The sequence below is a fragment of the Gastrolobium bilobum genome, unplaced genomic scaffold (genome assembly GCF_033153095.1).
Source record: "Gastrolobium bilobum isolate Gb01-03AN ecotype WA unplaced genomic scaffold, APGP_CSIRO_Gbil_v1 utg803, whole genome shotgun sequence".
Lineage (NCBI taxonomy): Eukaryota > Viridiplantae > Streptophyta > Magnoliopsida > Fabales > Fabaceae > Gastrolobium > Gastrolobium bilobum.
Genome location: NW_026897871.1, coordinates 176,122 through 197,369, shown reverse-complemented (window position 1 = coordinate 197,369; position 21,248 = coordinate 176,122). Strand labels below are relative to the sequence as shown.

Here is a 21,248-nt window from a genome sequence, read left to right as displayed (position 1 = left end):
AATATAGTATAGAACATGAATCCAACCCCACGAATGACCAATAGCACATGCAAGAATTTTTTTGGTCGTTCACAACTACGAATCAATGACACAAATAAAATAATAGATCATGAAATGGACCAATATCACGAATTATAAGGCACGACATTAGTTATTCGAGTTGAGACCATAACAAAGCCTGAGATCGCTGGCTTAGCTGCCTGAATCCACCACCACTTTGAGAATCACTGATTGCTAAACCCAAGTTTTTTAAGCATAATTAACAAGGTTTCAGGACCCTCTACATGATGTACTCAAGGTCTGGACAATAACACATCATAAAATAAAAAAGTCTATTATGGCCCCGATTTGATTTTTTTTTTATTCCCACTTAAGATGTATTTTTTCTTTGTCCCGGACCAAGAAAGATCAAGTTCGACATCAATAGCAAACTATTACCTTGTTCATAACTATAATATCTATAGCACTCGTTTGGAATAGCAGGTCAACATGCAGAAAGTTTGCATGACATTACAATACAATTTTTTGCGTCACCAATGTCTTACAAAGAAATATTCACAAATGATAAACCAATTCCCTTAACATGGTTGAGTTCCACTGACAAGAAAAGATAAATAATTCATTCAAAATATTGTGTTTCTGCATAAATCATAATTACGCAGCCACATTGAACAGCAAAGGAAAAGGCATGATCATCCCATTGCATACTTCTGAGTCCAGCTGCGAGCAGTAGCTTCATACTTAGCCTTGTCAGTCTTGTACATGTGTGCAATTTCAGGCACAAGGGGGTCATCAGGGTTGGGATCCGTCAACAATGAGCAAATTGACAATAGGACCTAAAATAGTGGATGTCAGTTTCAACAAGATTCAAGCAGCATCACACATTCGATATAATCAACTCCAGATACAGATCCATTAAACAAGAGAATGAACGGATCCAGTTCTTATCAATTTAAATTTCTACGAATCATATGATCAGCTTATCAAGGTGACATGAAAACTATAGCTGAAGTCAACAGAAAAAATAGAAATCTATTTTAGGCTACTTTTGCACTGAATAGGTTACACTCTGACTTCTTATCGTCCCAAAAAAGGTTTACATTTGAAGTTCCTCAATGCTTCTAGGTAAACAAATCTTGAATTATTTTTTGGTGCTAGATTCTCAAATCTACCAATACTGAGATTTAAACGGAAAAAAGAAAAAATCCAGAAAAAGCCAAGATACACAAATAGAACATTCATTAGACACACACACAAAGCAAGACAGTTTTTACATACCAAAATAAGCCAAATTCCTTGAGTATAAGCTTCAATTTCCTAATAATTAGAACGGCTTGTATTTTTTAGCTACAGTAGGCACAAGTATTTAAACACCAAAATACATATTTGTCCAGTATTCCCAAATGCAGAAAATTAGCACGAAACAAGACAGGATACATATTTGTCCAATTCTCACATTTGGAATACCAAAGTCTTCCTTAAAAAACATCACATGGTAATTCAGAAATTACATCTAGCTACGATCAGTAAGTGACACAAGCTAAAACCTTATGCAAAAGTGTTAAATATATATAATATATATATATATATAAATAAAATCAAACCTTGGAAATGGTCAATGCTGGGCTCCATTGTTCTTTAAGAATGTCAAGACATATACTTCCATTACTGTTGATGTTTGGGTGGAATACCTTAGTCCTAAATGCAACCTGCAGTATTTAAAGATGCGAATTTTATCATTTCAAAACTATTCAACTTGACAGAAGTTCAAGATGTTTGCAAACTAGACTACCAACCAGTAAAACAGTATTCCTATCTTGAGAGAAAATTAAATAGGACAATTTCTTCATCTCACTTAATATAAAACACAGTCAAGTGGTGGGCTTTTGTCATTCGTCAATAACAACCAAAAATCTAGGTTTTCAATGGTACCAGAAATATTGAATGAACACAAATGGGGAAACAGCCCCTTACAATCAATTCCAATCTAAATACTAACTCCAAGATACAGCCAATTAACTATCACACTCAGCCTACTGGAAAACAGAAATGACTCAAGAAGGAATACAAGAAAGCTTCTAAAAAACTGAATACAAGAAAGATACTAAAACCCAGCTCCCTCTACAAGAAACAACCTATCTTGGAGTGTTTTTGTGGAAGGGGATGAGGAAAGATGCTGGGGAGTATGTTCGGGCCTGTGCAATTTGCCAACAACAAAATTACCAAAACTTACAGCAGGCTGGACTCTTAAACCACTTACCCATTCCAGCTCAGCTATGGGAAGATATCTCCACGGATTTCATTGGAAAGCTACCTAAATCTAGTGGAGTAGATACTATTAAGGTAATACCCACTACCCATAGTCAGAGAAGTTAGAAAATACCCACTACCAATGTTAGCAGAAGTTAGAAAATACCCACTACCCAGAGTCAGAGAAGCTAAGCCACAGCCCACAAGGCAAACCTAGTTCCTTTATGTAAAAAATTTGCAATTATCTCTAAAATTTTCACCATCTCAATATTGTTGACTTTAGACCATATTCAAATTTAAAAAACATTTGATCCTCACAGACTTAAGTATATTCCGATTAAATATAATACCACATCCATTGCCACCATGAATAGCATTTAGCAATTATGTATGACATAAACACTGCCTAACTAGACCAACGCTCTAAAACCTTTTCTCGATGGGCTGAGTAGACCAGTTTAACAAGAAACTGGTCCATAGTACAGTCCAGAACCAGTCAATGGCACTCAAGAAACTGTTTTGAATAGTACAAACCAGCCAATAGTCCAAAAAGTGCATGCCAAAGTCATAAAAAATCTAGATTAATCCTGCACAGCCACGGAAGATTGAAGGAGGCAAACCACCAAATTATCACTTGTTTTGTACTCTGTACAATCTCCAGACACAAATACATTCACTACAATGGGGAATGATAAATATAGATACAACTCCAAGTAGTACAAGCCCAACGAGGGAAGGTGCAAGCAATATGAATAATCACAGAACAAGTCTCAATATAATTACAAGTTTACAACATAAGGAGAGAAAATGACACAAGCAACTAAGGTAAGTAACAAACAAGGATAGATTACCTTTGGTGGCTTGAATGGATAGTCAGGAGGAAAATGAATTGAAACTAGGAACACACCACCTGCATACGGGCTATCAGCAGGTCCCATGATTGTTGCTTGCCAATGAAACATATCCTCAGCCACAGGACCTGATAAAGATAACATCATAACAACAATCTCCAAAGTTATTAAAAGAAAAAAAAAAAAAATCACTGTAGCTAACTTCATAAACCAATAACTAGACTTCATGGTAATAATTTAGAAACCCTGAAATCTCGCGCATAGTCCTAATCATCCCCAAGCTTTTTGGATAACTGATCCTTAATAATCACTGATAAGAGCAATATAACCACATCTTCTCAAGTATAATTAATTAAAAACACAGATACAAGAAGACCTAAATTTGAATCTAAAAAAGTAAAGGGTTAATTTAGCTAACCTAAATAACAGAATCAAGATACCAATTATTACACAGAGGAAAAGGGGGTTAGATAATTAATAATCAATTATTTGTGTACTATTAATTTCAACCTAAAGTCACTTTTTTTTTTTAATGTATTGAAAGAAAAAAAAAGGGGGGTTGACCTGCACTGCACGATGTAGGAGGGTCCTTCTGCAAATCCTTGAGCTCCTTCAAGATGCGTTTCGATGCCATACTCAAACTTCAAAGGGGATTCAGAAACGGGGGATTTGGAAAACGAAGCAGCGAAAACCAGAGAGAGGGGTTGTAATTGAAGATGAATGGACAGAGAAATTATAGGGAAGGGTAAGTGAAAGAGAGAGAGGGTTGCGTTGGTTTCTAGAATGTTCCGTATTCGTATTCTATGTTTGCGTAGGATCAACGCCCTATGTTTGAAAGGAGCAGAGAATAATAATACCCACACGGAAAAGTGAACATGGAAAATGTCCACATAATGATGTTATTAACTTAAGGAAAAATAAAATAATAAATCATTCAAATAAAATTATTTTTTTAAGTTATACTCTAAGATTTGGTTGATGTTATTTATATTTAATGATTTTTATTTACTGGATATGTGAGTCATCACGTACAAACAAATCATTGATCCGATTTAATGTAAGATTGTATAAGAATAACATGTCACTTTTTCAAATTCATTTGCAAGATATTATTCATCAATATAAATTTATTTTTTTAATATTAAGATTTTTTAAAAATAAAATAAAATTTCTGCAGTTACTGTAGATAAGTTATCTGCATTTATTCTCAAAATGATGTTGTTTTGATATTGAAATCTTGAAAAATTATAAATATAAAGATTATTATAACTCTGAAATAAATTAAAATTACAAAAACACCATGATTTCCGTCTCAAAACAACGTCGTATTGAATTTAAATTGCGAACCTTTTTTAAAATCAGATATTTCAATTTTGATTCTTTTAAAATTAATTATACCACAATCTAAACTGAAAGCATCTCATATATATGATTAACAGTTTTGTTTTTTTTCACCAACATTTTGTCCCTACTCTTAATGTCTAACAATAAATAAATAAATATTTTTTCTATACTTAAATAGATACAAATTGTTAGATGTGATTCTTCGATATTCATCTTGTATGAGGGGATTTTTGTTTCAAATCGCCATGTTTACTCTTCTATTTTTCATTTGAAGTTTTTGTTGTCTAGATGATTATGTTCTTTATGTATCTGTTTCTTGATAGTGAAGAACAATAATACCATATTGAGAAAACTACTTTTATGGTTTTTAGATCCTGTTTGGCCTTTTAAAAAAGTTAATTTTTATGTCTTACTTATTTTTGAAATATTTTTTACAAAAGTTAAAATAATTTATACTTTTTTTGAATATTTGATTTTTGACTTTTTTTTTTTTTAGAAGTTAAAAATTTTAATTTATAAGAATATAAGTTTTTAACTTTTTTTGTGGCTTTTATTCTTATTTTAAAAGTAGACATCCAAATAAATTTATAATAAAAAATATTTTTTTAAGAAAAAAATAATTTTTGAAAAAAATCATCCAAACAGACCTTAATCTTTTATGTTATTGTTGTATTTTAAGTTCCTTTTTCTTTTTGAAGAGGGAGATATTTTTATTATCAAAAAAAATTCATTACCTATCTAATAATTATTAGATCAAAAAGAAATAATACTGAAAAATTTCTAAAAAGAGAAAAATACTAATTCAATGATAATTAAATATGTAATTGGTTAGTAATGAGTTTTTTTATAGTAAAAATATCTCCTTTTTCTTGAATCAGTCAATTTTTCCCCTTTTCTCGAGAAAAAAGAAATCATGGTTCTTTCCAAGATTTTTAACTTAATTTGACAAGCCAGGCACTTTTATAAAATCGAAAGTTTGAATTTCGAGACAAGTACTCGGAAGTGCAATTGACTTTAATGTACAAAATTCATCAACATGATTAGTTTCTAAACAATGAATCTTAAATATTTCAATCAATAAAGATAAAAATAAGATAACAAAGGAGCGTATATCCCATCGTATCCATCTAGTTTCAAATTAAAAACTTGGGGGTCGAAAGTTAAAAAAATAGACTACCCCTAATCTCTTTTCCTTTGTCTATGCTTGAAATTTGTGGCACATTGATAACCAGATTCTAGTTAGACCGTATATACATATTCCCAGAATGAAAAAGACAGGAATTTATCTATATTGAAGAACTTTAAAGATTTACATGTATCTAATGGCTTGTGAATGCATGGCTATTGGCACAACCCCTCTTGCCTGAGAATAAACTTGTTTGCTTTGGAAAAAAATTACTTGAATTAATTTTAGTAAAATATATTTTTTATGTTATATAAGGCAAAATTATCTCTTGTATATGTAAAAAATGAATCTCTTTTCCTCGATGGATCCTATTCACTTTTTTATGTATTGCATTAGACAATTTTTTTTTCATACAACATGAGAAACATATATACCTTAATTTCATCAATCAATTGAACTCGTTAAACAAAATTCAAAACAGGTTTGATTCCTCAAATTAAACATCATTTAGGCCAGGCAAGAATATGCATGGTTTCAATATTGTTTTAATTTTTTAAAAAAATTGTATTACTTTCGTCGTTATGCCTAGCATAATTTATGGAAATCATTACCTACATGCATACCTAGCAAAATCCGTAATGTTATTTTTCCACAATATGGTGAATCAATTTTTAAAATTTCAAGAACCCCATCATATATATAATTTCATTTTCAAGTATGTCTTTGCTTTTTCTTTTGGTTAAATTGGGAGTCAACCACAACTTGAACCTTACTTCTACATATAAATTCTTGGTAGAAATTTAGAGAATTTGAAAGGAATTTATAATTAATTGATTCAATTCATACATAGACATTTGATTTGTACAGTGTTGGCTTGGCTGATCTATTCTAGGAAATAAATTATATAGTTGTTGATTGATTCATTCTAGGAAAGGAAATTAAATTATTTCTACAAATATCTCCCTAAATCTGTTTATTTACTTTAATTGGGGAGAAAATCTTGCCTCTTTTATTTGAAGCAATCAAAGAGAAAATCTCTCATTGTCAACTTACACTCCCCTTAAGTTGGGTCATATATGTTTATCATGCTCAACTTGCCAGTTATCCTATAGAAGTTTCCTCCTGAGATTGTCTTAGTGAGTATGTCAGCAAGCTGGTCTTCAGACTTCACGAATGGGAATTAAATTATTCGATGGTTCAACTTTTCCCTGATGAAATGACGATCTATTTCCACATATTTAGTGCGATCATATTGAATAGGATTCTGAGAAATTTGTATGGAAGCTTTGTTGTCACAAAATAAGTTCATGGATTATGCATGCAATTCCTAGCTATTCTAAGACTTTCTTTATCCACAGTAATTCACATAAGTCTTGTGTCATTCCTTGAAATTCTGCCTCTACACTGGATTAGGTAACAACTTTTTGCTCTTTACTCCTCCAAGTTACTAGATTTCCTTCTACAAATGTCAGGTATCCAGAGGTGAATTTTCTTGTTAATTAATCTCCTGCCCAATTTGCATCGTTATATCCTTCTATAGTAGGGGCTGCAATTTTTTGTGTACAACACTCTGCCTGGTGTGCTCTTTAGATACCTCAGGATTTCGTAAACGCGTTCATGTGTTCCTCATTTGGAGCATACATAAATTCACTAACCACACTTACTGCATATGTAATATTTGGTCTAGTGTAAGTGAGATAGATCAATTTTTCTACTAGCTGCTGGTCTTGACCTTTATCATATATAAGTTCTTCGATGGACATTCTAAGCTGATGGTTCATCTCCATTGGGGTTTCAACCGGTTTGCAGTCTAATGTACTGGTTTCTGCTAACAAGTCTAACACATACTTTCGTTGAGAAAGTGAAATTCCCTACTTGGATTGTGACACTTTGATGCCTAGGAAGTAGCGTAACTATCCCAAATCTTTCATTTCAAACTTGGTTGGCAAATATCTTTGCAAATTCTTCATTTCTTCCAATTTATTTCCTATTAGGACTATGTCGTCTACATATACAATCAAGGCTGTCACTTTCATGTCCCTGTGTTCAATGAATAAAATATGATCAAAATTACTTTGCTTGTACCCAACTGACTTCATAGCCTTAATGAACCTGCTTGGGTGATTGTTTCAATCCATACAGTGATTTCTTCAACTTATATATTTTGCCTTCGTCTGCGGGTCCTTATTTAACCCCTGGAGGAATTTCCATATACACCTCTTCTTCCAAGTCACCAATTACGAAAGCATTTTTTACATCAAACTATCGTAAGGGCTAATCTCGATTAGCTGCAATTGATATGAATATACGAATAGTATTGAGTTTTGCTACTAGAGCAAAAATCTCCTGATAATCAACTCCATATTTTTGTATATACCCTTTTGCCACTAGTCTTGCCGTATACTTATCAATGCTTCCATCTGCTTTGAGTTTTACTGTGTATACTCATTTACGTCCAATTGTCTTTTTTCCTTTAGGTAGTGGGACTAGTTCCCAAGTTGAATTCTTTTGCAGTGCTTTCATTTCTTCATTCATAGCCTCTTTCCACTTTGGATTTGTCAATGCATCTTGCACGCTACTAGGAATAAACACTTTGGATAATTGATCAACAATTAGAGCATAAGAATTTGACAATTGACTAGTAGAGGTATAATTATTTAAGGGATATTTGGCACAAGAATTAAGATCAAGTTCATACACCCTTTTGGAATGCCTCTATTTGATCTTACAGGGTAACGAGGCAAGAAATCATGGTTAGTGATATTACCTGGTTCATTCTGGGAAGACTCTTCAGGTGGTGATGATAACACGGGTTCTTCAATACTAGTGTTGACCACATTAGGCTCTGCAGTATTTTGGACAACATCAGGCACAACAATGTTTGGATTTGTCATTTGTGAATTTAATTCTTCTTCTATAGCTTCAAGCTCTATGAATTTTGTTCCATCTTGAGTTAGTACAGATTTGCTACTTGACAATGTAGTCTCTTCACATGAAGTCTCCCCATGAAGAGATGAGCGGGAAGTACCAGTGGAATAGTAGGATTCAGATTTCCTGAATGATACATCTAGGGTCACATGCATTTTCTGGGTGATGAGGTCATAACACCTATATCTATTCTAGAAATCAAAGTAGCCAACAAAGACACAATGCTTGGTGTAGGGATCCAGTTTGTTGCGCAAAACCTTGGAGATGTGGGCATAAACAGTGTAACCGAAGATTTGAGATTCTAGGTTAAGTAGATGAGAGAGCGTACAAAAAGATTTCAGCCGTTGTTGAGGAGTCTGGAAGTCTAGGACTTGAGAAAGAGACAATTAATAAGGTAGGCAGCGAATTTAAGTGATTCTCCCTAATAGAATCGCGACATGTTATTGTCGAAGAGAGAAGCGCGAATCACCTTCTTGGAAGAGCTAGGAATTGAATGCAGAGAATTTATGAACTTATTTCGTGACAATAAAGTTGCCATACAGATTGCTCAGAATCCTGTTCAACATGATCGCACTAAACATATGGAAATAGATCGTCATTTCATCAAGGAAGAGATGGAACATCGGATAATTAATTCCTATTTGTGAAGTCTAAAGACCAGCTTGCTGACATACTCACTAAAGCAGTTTTTGCAGGAAACTTCCATATGATGATAGGCAAGTTGGGCATGATAGACATATATGACCCAACTTGAGGGAGATTATTAGCAAGGTGAGATTTCCTCCTTGATTACCTCAAATAAAATAGGCAAGATTCTCTCCCCCAATCACAGTAAATAAATGAATTTAGGGGGAGATTTGTAAAAATAATATATTTTTCTTTCCTAGAAAAAATCAATCAATAATTATACAATTTATTTCCTAGATTAGATCATCCAACACTGTATAAATCACATGTTTATGTATGAATGAAATCAATCAAATATGAATTCCTTTCTGCAAGTCCATTTTGCTCTAAGGTGTACGTGCATGAGGTGTGGTGACGGATGCCATGCTGGCGAAGAAAAGAATCGAACGACGCCTCTATAAATTCTGAGGCATTGTTAGACTACCAGACATGAATCGTCTATCGGTATTAAGTGTGAACCATTGAATGGAAGTCTTTAAAAGCAGCAGATGCATCACTTTTCTTGCAGAGAAAAGATACCCATATAAATTGAGTACATTCATAAATGAAAGTGATAAAAAAAAATGGGCCTTAGAAAAAGATGGGATTTTTGCAGGTCCCCAAATATCAGAGTGAATTACAAGAAAAGGTTCCGAACATTTAGTTAAACTAGGTAAATAAAAAATACGATGTCTTTCAGCCAGTTCACAAACATAATAATGAAATTCATTAACATCCATTTAAGGGGAAAAAAACTAGGATAAAGCTTATTAAGATAACCAAAAGAAAGATGTATGAGGCGTCAATGCCATAACCAAATCTATGCTTAGCCACGAGTGCTTCGATGGGTCTAAAGTGCAGGTGAGAATTGTCTGCCACCATCCATGGTCAAATCTAGGTAGTAAAGATTGTCCCTTTTTACACCATAACTAAGAGTCTTTTGGGTCAGAATGTCCTGAAACATACAAAAGGAAGGGCAAAAGGTTATGGTACAATGAAGATATTGAGTAATTTGACTGACAGATAAGAGGTTATATGTTAAATTAGGGACAACTAAAACATTAGCAAGGGTTAAGGAGTTAGATAACATAATTGACCCTTCACTTGTGATCCGAGAAGTGCTTCCATTGGCAGTAAAGATAACCGACTGAGATGAAGGAGGAACATATTATAAACATATTATATCACTAGTCATGTGGTCAGGTGTACCCGTATCAATAATCCAAGTATTATTCATAGAGGCGGCAGATAATGCATTAACTTTCACATTTGCAGTGGGTGGTTTATCATACCCGAGCTGGGTCCATCATCACAAGGAGTAACGAGTGCGGCTTTACCTCGAAGGTCCATCAGCCATCCCCGGAATGCTGCTATCAATTAATTCTACTGGCCAGATTGTGCAATCATATATAGCACACTATATTCACAATCTCAAGCAACAACACCCAATTTCAATACCAATACACAATCATGCTATACAAACTACAACTCTTCATAGAGTGTGGTGGAACATCAAGGGATAAAATTCCCAAGGTCCAAGAGTTTACCTCTTAGTGACTAGTTTTCTCCTTTGTCAAACTCAATCCATGCACTTGACAACACCACAATGAACAATACCACATATTTCAAGGCACACACTAAATTAACAATACATACACAACATCAATCTATGTTAGCCAACTCAAAATCATAGGTTAATGGACTTACCCTCTCTCTTGAAGTCTCAAGAGCTAGCTCAATGGAGGTTCCACTCCAAAAGCATTACTTCCAACAACAATCCTAAGCAAAACAACATATATTCTAACATCAATCAATAATTCAAAGCATCATTTTCGATTTTTCCTAAAATCCACCATGAAAACCTTAACCCTTCCATGAAAATCAATAATAACTAGGAAAATGAAGCCCCATTAGCTTATAACTACAGAAACCTTTGCCAATGGGGGATTCTCAAGCTCCCAAGAGGCTCAAGATTCGATTCCTTGGTCACTCACAAGTGGGATCCGAAAATGGGGTTCTTTGGAGAGGAAGAGAACGGTTTCCTTGATTGTTCAAAGGTCACCCACCCAAAGTAAATGGAGAGGATAAGATGGTGACTAGGCTCCACCAAGCTTCTTGGAGTAATGGAAGGGCATTAATGTAGGAGGAAAAGAGGGATTTTCGGCCAATAGTGCTTTCTCACGTGTTAGGGTTGAAAGTAAATAAGAAGAAATGGAGTCTTTGTGATGTTTCAATAATTTTCGGATCTGCTCGTTGAAGCGAGCAGTATGTTTGCTCGCTAGTAGGGCTGGCAAAACGAGATCGGCTTAGCGGGCTGAGTTTTACAACTCACTCTCAAAAGCGGGATAGACTGACACATTTTTTGGAGGGTTGATGACGGGAGGAGCCGGGCGGGCCGAGTTGTTTAGCCCACTTTCAAAAGCGCGACGGGGCACCCACTTTGCCACCTCTACTCTCTAGGCCCAACAAACAGACACTTAATGCCATTTTGTCATTTTGCTTCACAAATCCACATTTGACCCCTTTAGAGACATATCTAAAATCAATTAGTGAGTTTTAATTATGCAGGTTATTATAATTTCATCCACCCCAATAATCTTTTTGGAATTTCAAGTTCCATCGAACCAAATATGGAAACCTCAAATTCAAATGCCTATTAATTAATCACCAAAATCTATACATCCAAAAATCGTGTGATATCAGCTACATATAATTTTAAAATTGTATTACTTTTGAGAAAAAGAGGTTCATACAGCATTTGGCTTCCTAATATACTATAAGGTAGAATACTCTCTTTCGCAATCAGTTAAAAATCTTTTAAAAGATACTAAGACATTAGTTTTCAAAAAAAAAAAAAATACTAAGACATTCGGTTTTAAGGAAAGGGTTAAGATACCAAAAAATAGATTTTAATTCATTATGTTGAATTGATTGAAGATGTCAAAAAATAAATTAATCGGGAATCGAGCTAAGTTACACAAGTAAAAGTTGAGCGAAATTAAAATCTTACCCAAATAATTATCATTGTTTTTATTTTATTTTTTTAAATTTTGTTGCATATCGTATGTTCCATATATTTGTGTTAGTTATTAATTCCTATCGTGAATCTTTGATAAACCCCTGGTTTACCATGTTTTTAGGCTAATTTATACAAGAACTACATAGTAGATTGCATGAAAACTAAGGTTTTATAGTATAAAATCATAAATAATGGATTTGTAGCTAACATGTGGTAATCTTGCTTATTTTGAAGGTATTTTGACATAAAAGAATGCTAATGGAGAAAAAGGAATGCAAGGAGATGGTTGAATACCGAAGAAAGCAAGTTACAAGCAACTCGCAGACTGATGGAGAGCGTTTTAGCGCCCAATAGCGCGCTAAAACGCCCTAAAGAAGTAAAATAGCCAAAATCCAATGGAGGAGAGTGTTTTAGCGCCCAACAGCGCGCTAAAACGCTAAAACGCCCTGACAGCGCAAAGTTCCTTTCGAAGAGAGCGTTTTAGCTCCCAAATGAGCGTTAAAACGCTATAAGGCAGACAACATTATACTGTGAGAGCGTTTTAGCGCTCTAATGGGCATTAAAACGCTCTAATGCGTAAAAATTAAAGGCCAAATTATTATCAATATCCAAATTAAGATTTGAAGGAGATTTGAATAGAAATTAAAAGATATGTTTCTCCTCTATAAATAAAGGGCCTTGGAATCAGAAAAGAGGGGAAGAACAGAGAGGCATCTGAAGCACAAGGAGGAATCCTGTTGCGGAGCGTTGGAGTACTGAGAAACCAAGTCAACATCACATCAATGGAGGCTTGGGGTTCTCTTTTCTTTATTATTGTTTTTCAATTCAGTATGCTAGGCTAGACTTTTATGTAGTTAGGGGTAGATGGCGCCTGTAACCCAATTGAATTTTTATGTTTTATGAATTAAATTGTCTCTGAATTCTTTTCTTTTAGTAATTGAATAAATTTATTTGTCTTTAATGTTTTCTATGAGTTTGCTCCTTATAGATTGATTTAGGGGAATTGTATGACAATAGGGATATTGGTGCATAAACCCTGACTTGATAAATTTATCACAATCCTTGTGATCTAGGGATAGACATAGGGTAATTGTGCAATCTTTAAATTCTTGATCTTAATGCATGTTTTCTTGAAAAATAATCGAGGAACTAGAGTTCTTTCAAGATCACATAGATTTAGGATAACAATGAATTGAGCCTTAATTAACTTAGAAAGAATTGATTGGCAATATTTTAAGAACAGATTCTTGGTAGTTTAACTCATAACATATAGAGAAGATTGAGGGAAGTCGAAATCCTAACTACGCTTGTTTTTAATTCTTAATCAATCGTCATCTTTTTCCATTGTCTTTTTAATTCTGAATTTTTTAAATTGCATGCTATTGCTTGTTTCAAATTCAATTCTCTTAAATCCAATTTTTGATTGTCCAACTAAAATCGTTGTTAGCGAACTAGTGCTTGAAAACCCAATTCTCGTGGGAATGATCTCGTACTCAGTACACTTTGTTACTTTTATGACCGGTGCACTTGCCGAAGTCGCAACAATCTTTAGTATTTTAATGGAAAATATGTTTCTCGCATATGAGATAAATGCAACATGAAAAATATATCCCCTATTTTATTGACCCAAATAAAGTAAAAATAACAAATTGATGCTGTTTGAAATTACTAATCATTGATGATAATTTCTCTCACTATTCTATTACTTGTATCATCCATACACTTAATGGCGCTCTCAATACTGTGTTTAACATCTGGCATCTTTACCACACAAGTCATTGCAATTTGCAACATCTGCACATATGCAGAGGGATCAACCATATTCCGGACCTGGAGATGTATTCCCAGTAAGAATCTCCAGAAGGAGGACACCAAAGTTGTACACATCTGATTGAACAACTTCAAAGATGTACATGTATCTAATAGCTCGTGAATACTTGACTATTTGCATAAATGCTCTTCCCTAGAATAAACTTGTCCTCCAATGACGGGTGCCATGAAATGTTGCTTTGCCAAAACCTGCTCGTAATTGATTTCATCAATTAGTTGAGGACCTGCAGCAAAATTGTGCACATCAACATTTACAAAAGCCATTAGTATACTTGTGAAAACATTATCGTATGCTATAAGAAAGGCTATGTAAAAAACTATACATGCATGTATGCATACACGTTTATATGATATCTCATGTAATCGTGAGAAAGATATATCTCTCTTACATATACATCAAAAGTTGTGCTAAAATTTATTTCTTTTAAAATAGTGAATCTCATATACTCTGTGTCTGTGTCATGAAATAACAAGTCTCCTGCAACAACACTAAACTTGTATTTCCCATTAATTAATCACCAAAAATGTATACATCGAAAAAAATGGCATGATATCAGCAACATATAGTTTTTTACCTGAAAGTAAACATCTTGACATCACATTCAGGCTTTCTTCCCAAATCCACATCCTTCCGTTTGATTTGATGACAAGATGATAGAAAGGGAACATTAATCATATGCAATTTTCCAATCTGAACACCAATTTTTCCACTGACATATACATCAAAAACCATCTCATGGGCATTGATGTCTGATTGCAAATCATCAGCAGCATACTTGTTAACATCAGCATTGCCCATTTTCATTGTAATATTCAAATCTGTGTCATTCTTAGCCACTTGAGAGAACCTATTAACTTTAGTCTTACCCAATGGCACATCCTCACTGCTAACATCAACAGAAAGAGACCCATATAAAAGCTTGATCTTCTCATTCTTGTTTGAGAACCTCAACATTAAATTTATAACTGCATCCATCTTTTGTGAGTTATTATCAACTTGCAATTTGGTTATGTTGAACTGCCTCACATTGACTGTAGGCATCCCTGATCTGAGGAATGCTAGGTAAGATATCCCAACAAAGAGAAAAGTGATAATCAAGATGAACACAACAATGCATGCCCATGCACAACATGCAAAGCAACATGGACGTTGGCGTCCCTTGTCAAAGTGGTCAATGGAGGTATCAATGTCGCTTAGGCTGGAGTTCCTGTGGGGATAGGATGGCACTTGGAAGGCCACACGGCGCCCCGGCTTACGGCTGCTTCCGGTGGACGGATTCTTTACCAACGCCGGCTTGCTTGATGGCTCCGCCATTTGCCAACCTTTGACCACCACCCTCAGGGAAACACACCAACCTCCAATGTTATTTTAGCATAAACAACATAAAGATATAGGTTTACTTGTGTGATGCCTTTTTTTATACTTTAGGCTACAAAGGTTTTGTCACCACAAATGTGCAAATCTATATATGGTAAATCATGGTTGGCAGATTAACAGATTAGCATTCTATAATTATATTAATTTTTGTTAACTTTGTTTTATTATTTTTTTTAATTATATGTAAAATTTTAAATATAATTTTAAGAAAACAAACAAATTGTTGAAATTAGGAAGTTAATTGAGTCTAGGGACAAGGAAGGGTTGTATCCAATTTGATAACTACACATTATTAAAAGAGGTTTCATCGGTTTCTTTTCTAGCTCAGAATTTATGACAACATTATAATGTAATGTTATTGAAAGTTGTCTCTGAATTGGCCTCAAAACAATACAAGGCTGCAAATCACACTTACACATGACCAACCAAATTAGAACATCTTGTTTGCATGATTGGCCTGAAAAATTTGAAAGCTGTCATTATTGTTCCATATATGGCAGAATTTTAAAGGAAAAGGACAAAGAGAAATAAATTTTGAGTCAAGATGGAATTCACATCTCATTACTAAATATTTGATAATTTTTGTGGTTGAAATAGAAAAACATTAGTTGTAAGAATGTAAATTTCATGACATGCAAGCAGGAGAAGGACATTTTTCAATTAATAAGGGCACTTTTTAAATTTGCAGCAAACATGTATCATAGCTGAATGCGTTTTTTCGCTGAGATATTGAGATAAAGTTGAAAGATTTCTTCTTCTTCTTTCTTCGTGTAAGCTGGTTGAGAGAGTAAAATACAAGAGATAAAATTCAGTATAAAATTTGAGATGGTTAAACCAAAAACATGAGAATATTTCCATATTTACAACATTGTTATCCGCATATTACATGTTCTTAAGAGCAAAAAATTATAAACCAAACCAGAAACATGTTGGGAGTTATTTTGTAATTTCTATATATATAAGATCGTGATCATTTTACACAGGTGTAACCATTGATTTCCGTGCATCCAATAGTTATAATTTAAGAAGTCATACGAATTAATTAATATGAATTAATCATTGATTACACTACAAATACCAATCAATGATTTCCGTCCATCAACGGTTGAGATATGGTATAAAAATTTTTAGTCTTACACTGGTGTAAAAAAAACCTGCCCCGTATGTATATATATATATATATATATATATATATATATATATTAAAAAGATATATATTATAGCACAAATCATGATAAGGTGATGCAGTAGTCATATCCAATTGAAGACTAACTAACAGCACAACCAACAATTATAGGGGACCAAATGTTCTTGAATTAAGATCATCAATTGAATCATGATGTCAATTCATAAAAATCCATGGCAAGCAAGCTACCTATAGAAGAAAATAATTCAAGGAAATCCATCTGTGAGAAAATATTGAACAATTGGACAGAAAGGTTTAAATACAGCTTGAGAAACCTTGACTAAGCATGCACTCTTATATGTACCATCTAATGTCACATCCTGGTTAAGCAAAGAGCCAGAGAGTTAATCTATGGAGTTTGAACATTTGAGTCCTTGGATTTATTCTCTTCAGAAGATGGTCGGTTCTCTGAGTCAGATTGCCTGATCTCTTCAATCATTTTCACTACTTCATCCATGCTTGGTCTCATATCTGGCATCTTAGCCACACAGGTCATTGCAATTTGCAACATTTGCACCATTTCTTCTTCAATGTTTTGGTACCTCATTAGCTCCACATCAAAAACCTCAGCTGTCCACTCCTCCCTAACAACAGACTGAACCCACCTAGGAAGATCAACCATATCATCACGTCCTGGAGATTGGAGAGGCGCTTTACCAGTAAGCATCTCCAAAAGGAGGACACCAAAGCTGTACACATCTGATTTATGAGTGTGCTTCCGAGTTTCAATCACCTCGGGAGCACGATAACCTGCAGCTCTAGAAGGGGTTGCAGGAACATTCATAAGTGGCGTCAGGCCAAAGTCAGAAATACAACCATCATTATCTTGGTTGAGGAGGACATTTGAGGCCTTAATGTTTCCATGTGTGAATTTGGGACCTCCAACAGAATGTATGTGAGCAATTCCCCTTGCAGTTCCAAGGGATATTTTTATTCTGGTGTCCCAATCTATGGGAGTTCTTCCACCTGTCCTACTGCCTGTAATCAAATTGAGATCCAATTTAAGGGAAAATGAAGTGTTTTAGGTGGTTCAGGTAGATACTATAACAAGGACAATTAAAACTAAGTGTAGAAAATTATATTATCCAGAAGGACTCAAAAGTCAAAACATATGAATGATCTTAAAAGAAATAAAACAATTTCACCAGAGGGAATAACAGAAAACAAGTTTAATTTTATAAAATTTAACTGAAACTAAGAGGAAAAGAAATGCATACCATGCAAGAGTGTGGATAGGTTTCCACCAGGAACATAATCATAAACCAAAAGCTTTTCATCTTTTGAATAATAATAAGCTCGAAGTGGCACAACATTTGGGTGTTGTCCAACCCTCCCCATAATCTCCATCTGCTGTTCGAAGTCCCTCTTTCCTACCACAACTTCTTTCAACCTTTTCACCACAACTGTCATTGACTCCTCTAATATAGCCTTATATGCAGTACCATAACTACCCTTTCCCAGAACTTCGGCCGAAGCTCTCAGCAAATCCTCTAGATCAAAATTATAAGAACTGCCCTCAAAGAAAACCAACTTGTTCTTCTCAGGTTCTTGCACCCCACTCCCAAACTCTTCTTTTGGCTTCTCACCCCTACCACCACTAGGACCCTTCTCTTTACTTACATTGGACCCTCTCGCATCTTTCTTCTTTAAACAGCAAAGAACAATAACAAGAGCTACAAAAAATAGCAATACAGCTCCTCCAACCGCAATTGCAATGATAGCTACCTTACTCAATTTACTTTTAGAGCTTTGTCTTCCAGGAGCTGATGGTGGAGGTGGAGTCAAGAAAGGAGAAGGTGTAGGGGGAATCACTGAGCACGGCTTTAGAGGTGGTCCACATAAATGAGAGTTTCCCTCAAAGGACGAGTTAGGAAAAATCTGAAGAGCTGCTGGGATAGAGCCATTCAAATTGTTGTAGCTCAAATTCAAGAGCCTGAGCTTAGTAACATTGAGATTAGGTATCTGTCCAGATAGGGAGTTGTGCTGGAGATTCAAACTAGTTAATTCTGTCAAGTTTTGTAATGTCTTTGGAATGCCACCAGTGAAGGAATTATATGACAAATCTAGTACAATGAGTTGGGGAGACAATGAGGCAGGTATATCACCAGAAAGGTTATTATGCTGGAGATAGAGATGCTGGAGAGAAGGAAGAGAAGCAATGTCAGCAGGCAGAGTTCCAGTGAGTAGGTTGGATCTAAGGCTAATTGTTTTCACAGCATCAAGCTTTCCAAGTGTATTGGATGGGATTGAGCCTAGTAGTCCAACTCCGGGGAGCCGGACAGAAATAACACGAGTTCCATTTTGATTGCAAATGATGCCTGCCCAAGATGTACACATTGAGGTGGATGGATTCCACATAAAGTTCCTACGGTGGGGGACAGCATTAGCAAAATCAAGAAGGGCTTGCCTATCTGAACTCAGGTCAGCAATAGCCAGGGGAAAAAGAATAATTATGACAAAAAGGAATGGAGCCACTGAAGTAGAATTGAACTTCATGGAGAGTTGTTGTTTGATGTAAGGTATAAGATATTGACAATTGAATTCAGAGTACAATTTGCTGGCCTTCATATTTCCCTGGTTTAGCACCATGACCATAAATCAAAGTTAAGATGAGAAATAAACAATATATAACAAATCTAGGTTGTAGAATTGGAGTGACAACTTTTCAGAAAATAATAGTTGAAACAGAACCATTCCCAATTAACAAAAAAGGAAGCATCCTATACCGACAAGACTACTCAATACAGTTGAAAACAGTTACTTTAAGCATGTACATACCTAAATCATAGCAGCAAAGCAATTACAAACAGCAATCAGCAATGGAGACAATGACTATTCAAAAGAATATGTTAAGAAATCTTAGGCAACAAAGGAAACCAACAGTGTTTGGCTAACAAATAACCAACCCCCTCCTAATTTTGCAGACACAAGATACTAGACAACACGTAGACAGATGAAGTTAGAAAGAGAATTAGGTTTTTTTTTTCTTTAAAAAGGTCAAAACGCAGACCCAATTGCCAAAAGAAGGACATGATTCATGAACAAGAAAAAGAATTTTCAAGATTTTGGCAGAAAAGGAAAGCGAAAAAGAAACCAAGGAAAGGATAAATTGAAAGCAAAATTCAGTCATAGGAGTAGGTGTTTTTAGCTTTGTGGTAACTTCATAAACTGTTTGATAACATGGAACTAACATTTCTGCAGTTTTCTTTTTCTCTGAAACAGATAATTTTCTAGCCAACCACCAACCAACGCAAGCTTCCCTCCTGTTTTTGGCTTCTGAAGACAAAAAGCAATGGCCTGAATTTCTACATTGAACGAAATGAATGAAAAAAGAAACCAAATTTTCTTCAAACTCACACCCCATGTAATGGATTAGGAAGGAAATTACAAGATCAAAAACAGTCAAGAGTAGTTCAACAACTAAATTTGCATTTAGGGGAAAAAAAAAAATCTTTCTCCACAAGTACCTTCAGATCCCATCCCAAACAAAAGCCAAAACCAAAAGGGTTCCAAACATAAGAATTAAAAAAAAACCCACAAATGCTTTGCTCCATTGGAGAGGAGCATTCTTGAACACAACTCAAAGAACCCAGATCCACAAACTAAATTAGGATTACCACAGTGGGTAAGCAGAAAGATACAAAAAGAAGAGATTTTTGAATGAGTAATCACCTGAAATGAAGCATTGGACTAATGGGAGAGCTCAGAAGCAGGTCTAAGTAGTATTTGCTGAAATAGAAATGGAAGTTGGAGAGGGTGCTTCTGCTTCAGATTCTCAAGTAGCTGTTAGAGCATTCATAATCTAGAACTGTGCTTCATTGAGAAGGTGGTGCATAACATAACACTAGCTCTCTAGTAACCCAAAAAGCCAGAGAATTTAGTTGAAATTGAGAAGCATTTCAAGCTAGAGAACACTGAAGACAGTGGCTTCATAAGAAATTCAGAAAAAAAAACAAAAAAAAAAACCAAAGATTTCAAGAAAGTGACTTCATTTTTTATTTTTATTTTGCAAAAGTTAAAGATAAATAAAGAAATGAACAAAGAGGAAACAAAAAAAGTGATAGCAGGATTAAAGAATAAAGTGGACAGCAGAGCAATGCAGAATGGACACTAACCTCTCTCAATTTCCTTCTCTTTCTTGACCTACCCCAAACCCAGGGAGAGAGAGAAAGAGAAAGGTTGAGAATAGAAACTTTATTAATGTTGGTGTTAGAGAGAAGTGAGATAAAGTCAAGATGACAATGAACAAGTACTATGATTATGTTTGATAACTCCTCAAACGGCTACACGAAAGATGAATATCTTTCTCATCTCATATAAAATAATTTTTTTTTATATAATGAAAAAAAATATACGTCACTTTAAAAGATATAAAATTATGTTATTTTAAATTAGAGAAAGAAATAGATTATGGAGAGAAAGTATAGACAAAAAAAAAAATGTGTGAGTTTCACCTTTTTTTAAGAGTAAAATGATACAAATTGTGTCATTTAAAAAAATAAATATTTTTCCTTTATATAATATATAAAAAAATAGGTAACATCTATTAAAAAAAAGAGAAATAAAATTAAGTTTCATTTATTTTTGTGTGTACAGGATAAAAAATTATTTCATATAACATAAGAGATATATTTCTTTTATTTAAAATAGATTAATGTTTATTTTAAAAT

The 21,248-nt window shown here is 34.4% G+C and overlaps 2 protein-coding genes across 2 annotated transcripts; both read right to left on the bottom strand.

Moving 5' to 3' along the window:
• Positions 1–443: 443 nt before the first annotated feature.
• On the bottom strand, positions 444–3,926 carry LOC133310951 (ubiquitin-conjugating enzyme E2-17 kDa-like). The gene is made up of 4 exons (XM_061511949.1): positions 3,666–3,926; positions 3,102–3,229; positions 1,605–1,709; positions 444–836 (listed from the first exon to the last, which is right to left on the bottom strand). Exons 1-4 carry the CDS (start codon positions 3,733–3,735, stop codon positions 693–695), a joined length of 447 nt encoding a protein of 148 aa, XP_061367933.1. The 5' UTR covers positions 3,736–3,926; the 3' UTR covers positions 444–692.
• Positions 3,927–16,694: 12,768 nt separating this feature from the next.
• On the bottom strand, positions 16,695–20,278 carry LOC133310945 (probable inactive receptor kinase At5g58300). Its single transcript, XM_061511939.1, has 3 exons — positions 20,251–20,278; positions 17,796–19,152; positions 16,695–17,556 (listed from the first exon to the last, which is right to left on the bottom strand). Exons 2-3 carry the CDS (start codon positions 19,144–19,146, stop codon positions 16,928–16,930), a joined length of 1,980 nt encoding a protein of 659 aa, XP_061367923.1. The 5' UTR covers positions 19,147–19,152; positions 20,251–20,278; the 3' UTR covers positions 16,695–16,927.
• Between the last annotated feature and the right edge of the window lie 970 nt (positions 20,279–21,248).